The sequence below is a fragment of the Rutidosis leptorrhynchoides genome, chromosome 4 (genome assembly GCF_046630445.1).
Source record: "Rutidosis leptorrhynchoides isolate AG116_Rl617_1_P2 chromosome 4, CSIRO_AGI_Rlap_v1, whole genome shotgun sequence".
Taxonomy (NCBI): domain Eukaryota; kingdom Viridiplantae; phylum Streptophyta; class Magnoliopsida; order Asterales; family Asteraceae; genus Rutidosis; species Rutidosis leptorrhynchoides.
Window position 1 is genome coordinate 614,424,726 of NC_092336.1, and position 7,484 is coordinate 614,432,209.

At 34.9% G+C, this 7,484-nt stretch overlaps 1 protein-coding gene across 1 annotated transcript; it reads left to right on the forward strand.

Moving 5' to 3' along the window:
* Window positions 1-560: 560 nt before the first annotated feature.
* On the forward strand, window positions 561-4,090 carry LOC139904074 (uncharacterized). The gene is made up of 5 exons (XM_071886008.1): window positions 561-1,176; window positions 1,532-1,635; window positions 1,732-1,908; window positions 2,002-3,665; window positions 3,770-4,090. Exons 1-5 carry the CDS (start codon window positions 953-955, stop codon window positions 3,890-3,892), a joined length of 2,292 nt encoding a protein of 763 aa, XP_071742109.1. The 5' UTR covers window positions 561-952; the 3' UTR covers window positions 3,893-4,090.
* Window positions 4,091-7,484: the final 3,394 nt, after the last annotated feature.

A 7,484-nucleotide genomic window follows, 5' to 3' on the forward strand; every position in this document is an offset into this window, starting at 1 on the left:
TATTATGAAATGGTATGCATGTCTGTCAACTTTCGATGTAATGAAAGTTTGTCTTTTAAAAACGAATGCAATGTTTGTAAAATGTATCATTTAGAGGTCAAATATCTCGCAATGTAATCATATGTTATTGTATTCGTCCTTATGGATTAGGACGGGTCGTCTCAATTGACACACGTGACTTTCTAATCCAAATGTTTATCTTTCTGCTGCGTAATCAAGCCATGGCTGCTCCCTCCGCAGTAACCTCCGTCCTTAATCGTGTTGTAAGCTTAGTCTTAGGTTCAGATGCTTTTCTTCGTATATCTTTGCGATTTATATCAATGAAATTCTTGCTTTAAAAAAAAAAGAAAAAAACAGAAAACAAAATTCCTAAAAGAATTTTGAGAATATCCGAATCATTTATTTTTAAAGTGGCCAGTAGGCCCCATCTCACCACTTCTTCTTCCTGCGTTACTAAATATGTCTAAATCAAAATAAACTTAAATTAACATTAATATTTTAATATTAATATTAATATATAAATATATAAATAATAATAATAATAAAATCCATCTACAATTCCATCCGTAATTTAACATTTTATTTTCATATGCACAATCTATCTATGGATACATAGATATAGATATCACACATAATAGATACGCGTATAATGATATCTGTATGTTCTTGGAGCTTCATCGCACGTCGACGTCATCTTTTCTGTTGATCCTCACGATATATTGAAAAAATCGTACAAATAATAACGTATTCGTATATTTTTCTCTTCAAATTCCAAAATTTTGCCTCATACACCCCATAATTCTTAATCATTAGAGCGCTTGATTTAAATTGTATGTTAGATCGCCGTTAATTTATGCTCAAATCTATCGATCATTGTGATACACTCTTATCAGAATTGGGGATTACATGCGTTGATTGAGATTTCTAGGGTTTTGTGAATTTTGTTTGAACCATGTCACGTGCGGCTCCAATCGAGCCGGCGAAGAGTACATTACCGGAATCTGCATCCTCATCGGGAGATTTGTCACCGGAGAGACCTGATTCTGGCAGTTATCGCAGTTTTGGTGATCAATTGAGAGGGGTTCAATGGCGCATTGATTTAGGGATTTTACCTTCTTCTTCTTCCTCTTCTTCCATCGATGATTTTCGTCGTGTAACTGCCAATTCCCGTAGAAGGTACCGATCATCATATTATTATATATTACAGATTTATCTATGTGTGTTCTATATCTAAGCAACTAAGCTGAATGATAAATTTAGTGACTTTGGGTGTCTAATTGATTAATGGAGCCTTATAATTGATACATAGATTAATTATGTTTGATTTTTTTTTAACTTTATATGAATCTAAACATTTTGGCGTAATAATATGTTTGGTGCAATTGTTTACTTGATTTATTTAAAGTTTCTCTAATGTTAGTAGGGTTTGATACCAAAGTTGTATAGTCTTCAAGTCTCTTGATTATTTAGAATGATACTAAAATATGGTTAAAGTAGCATCTTACATGAAAATAAAATGATGTATTCCCAGTTATGCTGCTTTAAGGAGGAGGCTTTTAATCAATCATCATGTACCTAAAGACGAAAACAATTTCCGTGATCATGTTATGGACAATCCACTGTCGCAAAACCCTGGTATGATTCTTATCTAATATGCTTACAGATCATTGACATTTATATGATCTGAAAATTAAAAAGTAGAACTTGATGGTATGATAATATTTTATATAGATAGTATGTGGGGCCGTTTTTTTCACAAAGCGGAGTTGGAGAAAATGGTTGACCAGGACTTGTCAAGATTGTATCCTGAACATGGTAGCTACTTTCAGACACCTGGGTGCCAAGTTGTGTTGAGACGAATTTTGTTACTATGGAGTATTAGACATCCAAATTACGGTTACAGGCAAGGTAATCTATCTTTATTGTTTATATTTGTAATAATATGAACATGATGTCATTAGTCATAGTTAAAAAGGAGTTATAGGTTGCCCCTTTTTATAGGGATGCATGAACTTTTGGCTCCGCTTCTATATGTTCTTCAGGCTGATTTAGAGCGACTGTCTGAAGTGCGGAAGCAATACCAAGATTACTTTACGGACAATTTTGATGGGTTATCGTTAAACGTGACCGATTCATCTTACATGTCAGATCTGGAAAAAGATTCTCCAGACGATATTGAAACCCAAAATGATAATATGAAGGTTAATGATATTAATGAACTGGAACCTAAGATACAAACCATTATTTCGTTTAGTGATGCTTACGGGGCAGAGGGTGAATTGGGTATTGTTTTATCTGAAAAGTTTATGGAACACGATGCGTACTCTATGTTTGATGCTTTGATGATTGGAGATAAAGGTGCAGTTTCAATGGCTAGTTTTTTCTCACATTCTCCTTCACCACAAAACGGATTGCCACCTGTCATAGAAGCATCATCTGCATTATACCATTTACTATCAATAGTCGATTTGTCTTTATACACTCATCTTGTTGAGTTAGGAGTCGAACCACAGTACTTTTCGCTTCGTTGGTTACGTGTTTTATTTGGACGTGAGTTTGCCCTTGAAGACCTTTTAGTTGTCTGGGATGAAATTTTTGCACTTGATAATAATAGATCAAGTGTTGGGTCCAGAAACGTTGCTGATGTCACTTCTGGCGTACTTAATTCGTCTAGGGGAGCCTTTATTTCATCACTTGCGGTTTCAATGATACTTTATTTGCGTTCTTCGCTTCTTGCAACTGAAAACCCTACAACCTGTCTTCAAAGACTGTTAAACTTTCCCGAGGATGTTAATCTTGTGAAACTGATAAAAAAGGCTAAATCTTTAATGAATCTTGCAATTGAAGCTATTAATTCGATTCCCGAACCTGTTCATGGGGGTAAACCTTATGAATCTGGAAAACCGAGGGGTCGTAGTCTTTCTACTGATTTGACTACATCTGGAAGTCAAAGTCAACGGTCTTTGGTTCGGGATAGTTACTGGGAAGAAAAATGGCAGGTTATGAACAAAGAAGAAGAAGGGAAAAGGCAAGCTAGTTTAAATAAACATATTCAAAACAGGATTAAAAGCTGGTCAGAGAGAGTAAAGATGCGTTTATCAAGATCTGAGTCTGCGTTTTTCCTTTCAAAAGTAACCCGATCACCCGTTAGGAGAAACTTGGTTGATAATCTAGCTCAGTCCGAAAAGGATGAAAAATTAGTTACTGACACGTCTTCAACCGAAAACGGTGCTAATACAGAAAACTCCTCCATTTTTAATGACCCGTTGAGCTTACCGGTTTCTGCTACTAATAACAATAACAATAATCATAACAATGAAGAAGTTGCATCACCTTTACCAGTATCGGATCCACCTGAAGATATTATACATTTTAAGGAGGTGAAGAATGAAATTAGTACGAACAATTTAAGAGACATGCGACCAAATTCGGGAAAGTTTCAGTGGTTATGGATGTTTGCAAGACCTGGACCAGAGGGTTCGGTAGAGAACAGTGGGTACACATCTGAGCCTACTATATCTCCCGTCGCTGAATACAATCAGAAAAACGAAGTACCATCGACCTCCACGACAGCAGATGACATCAGCAAAAAACGAGAAGCTGCTGATCAGAACAAGATGTACTCTTTGCATAATCTTGCTGAATCCATGCTTGAAAATATTGAGGTAATTTTTGTTTAAAAAAAAAAAAAATTAATCTTTTGTTTTGCTTGTTTGGTCTGTTATTACTAATTTTTTTTTTTTTTTTTTTTTTATTTTTTATAATACAGGTGATTGAATCTATCTTCCGAAAAGAAAAATTTCAAACAGAACCTGTAGATAACTTGTCAATAAATGCCATGGCAGCTCTTGAAGAGCTACGGAAGATTAGCAATCTTTTATCAGAGATGTGAGGTGTTTTTTTTTTTCCTTTATATGTTACATAATTGTATAATTGTGTATGTAATGCTGCTGTAATTATGATTATTGAGAATGCTTCAAATTCTCTCTCATGGTCATTCTTGTAGGTTATGATTAATTTCTGGGCATTTCATTGGCTTGTAAATGTACATATCTCTAGTAACTTCAATTTGAGATAATTGATTGGTCACACTAGTATAATAATGTCATTTCAATTGTTACACCAATTTTATTTATTTTTTGTACACTGATTGTGGAGGCCTTTGTGGTCGTTGTCTCACATCCTATTGTTATTTTTTTTTATTTCTTCTTTTTGTGTTGGTGGCCGTTTGTTTGGATAGTGGAAAACTGGATTAACTATGAGTCGAAGCGCCTGCCTTGATACAGAGTGTATAGTTCCTTTAGCAGGATTAAATGTATTGCTATATGAGATGGGATTCATAGGATCACGAGATGCAAATTCAATCTTATCTTCTTTTTCCATATCAAAAAACTCATTCGATTTGTGAAGACATTTCCCTTTTGCTCCACTCTTATTTCTTCCTTTCTTATTCTCCTGTTGAAAATCTGCTTTTTTAATTAATATCCTAAGTTAGGAATAAGATCACAGCTTATCCCGCCACAAAGCGATCCCCGTACGCCCGGCCTGCCGGCCCGCTCTGAAGAATTCATGGGTCGGCAGGCGGGCCAGTGCGCTTGACAAGATCTACTTCTTTAATAGCGGTATCACTACCAAAGACAACAATCCCTACATTCTAATTCTCAAGATTGAAGGATGCACTTGGAAAAAAGGAATCATCAGCTACTAATACAACTGAATCATAGGAAAAGAAGTGAAAAAGTGGAAAGAAGTCAATGTGAGAAAGCAAAAAAAGGTAACGAGGCGACCGGAGGAGGGAGAAAGGAGAAAAGGGGTGGCAAGCAACTCGAAGACTTTCCGCTCATCTCCCGCCTTCGACTTGAAAGCGATAGGCTTTTCGCTCTCTTTTAGTCGGAGAAGTGCTACCTATTCGCATTCAGTATCTTTTGGGACAAACTCTTCTGTATCCCATGATTCACCAACTAACAAACAAAAAAATACACACACTTAACTAAGTGTTAACAAGACATTTAGCCTACTCAAAGACTAGTTTACCTACATACCATGTAACAGCCCCAGTGTTTGCAGGCATTATTACCAAGATCTTTGACGGCTTTCGAACATTCATCAGCATTATTTGAAGTGAGTAAAGAGTAGTCAATGATGGGTAACCCATTCATCTCATAACCATTAGCTTTGCGTGTTGCAATTTATCCGAATAAAATATTTAAGATTATATTTTTCAAGATTTATATCAGTAGATTTTATCGTATAATTCTTTTCTCTTTAGATAGTTTATTACAGATTTTTCGCTTCTTCACTACTTATAAGGCATCATCTTAATCATTTACATAGTTTATGATTCATCGTCATAATGAGTGTAGATAGTTAAAACTTTAAAGTTTATATATGTAATAGCGGTGCTTTAAAGTAAATATTGGCAAAAGGTGTAAAACGGCAAGGACACCCTAACTTTATGTTACTTTTGACAACCCATCAAACTCACCTCGTAAGAGTCGGATACCCGTAAAACACCTCCACTGCATACCCCATAATTAACTCAAGAGTCAATGGAGCCATGCTCCCGATGTACAAGGGTATTGCACCGAGAGTCAAAGGAATAGATTTCACCCGAGAATCAAGGGAGCGATGGTCCCGACGTACAAGGGTGTTTATATGCGCCAAGAAGCAAATGAATAAATTCCTGACGTCCCCCAGATTCGTACATGCGCTATTTTTGACAAGGCTTCAAACATGGGTGGGTACCGCTGACGCGGAAGCGCATTGGAATTGAAGTTCCAATACTCACTTCATGTATATATAAAAATTCTTTTAACGAGAAGTAAATGATTAAAAGAAAATAGATATAGATGTAAGCCCATTAGTCCATTATCTCAAATCTAGAGGAAAATGCAACGATAAATAATGACTTAATTTAGAAAGCGCAACATAATTTAAGCCCATTACATTTTTCTGGTGCATCTCGATTTCACTCTTAAAAAAAAAAAAAGGAAAAAAAAAAAAAAAAAAAAACCAATTTAAGCCCATTACATTTTCAGCTGCAACTTTAAAAATAATAATTTAAGATATTTTATTTGAAAATGGTTGATACAACATTACTGCTATCTAGGCTATTTAAGATATTAATAATAATAATATTACATTTGAGCAAAAGTGAGTTACTATTTATGAATAGTATATTTGGTTTTGGTTCTGAGTATCTAACAAGAATGTAATAGTAGTTGGGAGGTTAAGCATCTGCTGTCGCGATAGATCGTCGCAGGTTCGATTTCTGCAGCTGATTTTTCTTTTTAAAAATTTAGTAGGCACCTGCTTTTTAGTAGTTGGGTCTAGCGTAGCGGGCTGGCCCAATTGCTTGTTATTATACATATAATCAGATCAAAGAGACCCTGACTAGGTTCGGTTTTTGAATGGGGAGAGGAGGTTCGGTTCTACTACTCAAAAATCTTGTGAGGCTTCGTATATACTCTATATATATTTTTTTAAATCGCTAAATTGTCCTCTCCCAACTTTTTTTTGCTCTGTTTAACTTCTTGCCAAATTTGCAGTTATTGATCGATTTTGGACATACATATTTTTTAGTTTTCCACTATCATAATTCCTTCGTCAACTTTTTCTACATCTTTTTTATTTCTTTAACGACATTATATCATATACGGAATATTAAATTAAAATAGTTATTATAATTAAAAGGAAAAAATGAAAACGGCGCTACATTTTCTTTACAATTGTCAGAGGCGAAACTAGAATTTTTTTCACCGGGGGCAAAAAAAAGATTTTAAACCGTAGCAATTTTTTTCGACAAAATTTGAAGATTTTGGGGCAAAAGATGGAGATTTTGGGGCAAATTTTGAAGATTTTGGGGCAAAAGTTGGAGAATTTAGGGCAAAATATGTAGGTTTGGGGGAAAAAAAAATCCACCGGGGGTAAAGTCGAAAAACTCAAAATTTTTACACTGAAAAAAAAAATTCACTGGGGGCGGCCGCCCCTGCCCCCACACACTTTCGCCCCTGACAATTGTAATAGGTGTTTCATATATTGAAACGAATTATTCTCTCTTAGGTTATGTAATTTCATTAACGCTAAAACATTTTTTAAAAATATATAGTTAGATACGACAACGAAATTTCCGTAAAGAGCAAAGGGGTGTCTGCCGTAACTCGAGACTGACCACCGTGCTTATTACCTTACCAATATAACTATTAGACAAAATCTTATGAATAGTACTATTCGCTTTTCCAATTTTCACAAACTTAACTCCTTTACTTTTATTAAAATACAAATCGAACCCCCACTTTATACTAATCGTTTTTTCAATTTTCACAAACTTAACCCTTTACTTTTATTAAAATACAAATCGAACCCCACAAACTTAACCCCTTTACTTTTATTAAAATACAAATCGAACCCCCACTTTATACATATATTCTAAATTATTATTAATCTCATCACTAACACAAAAAATACTAAATAATAACACCCAC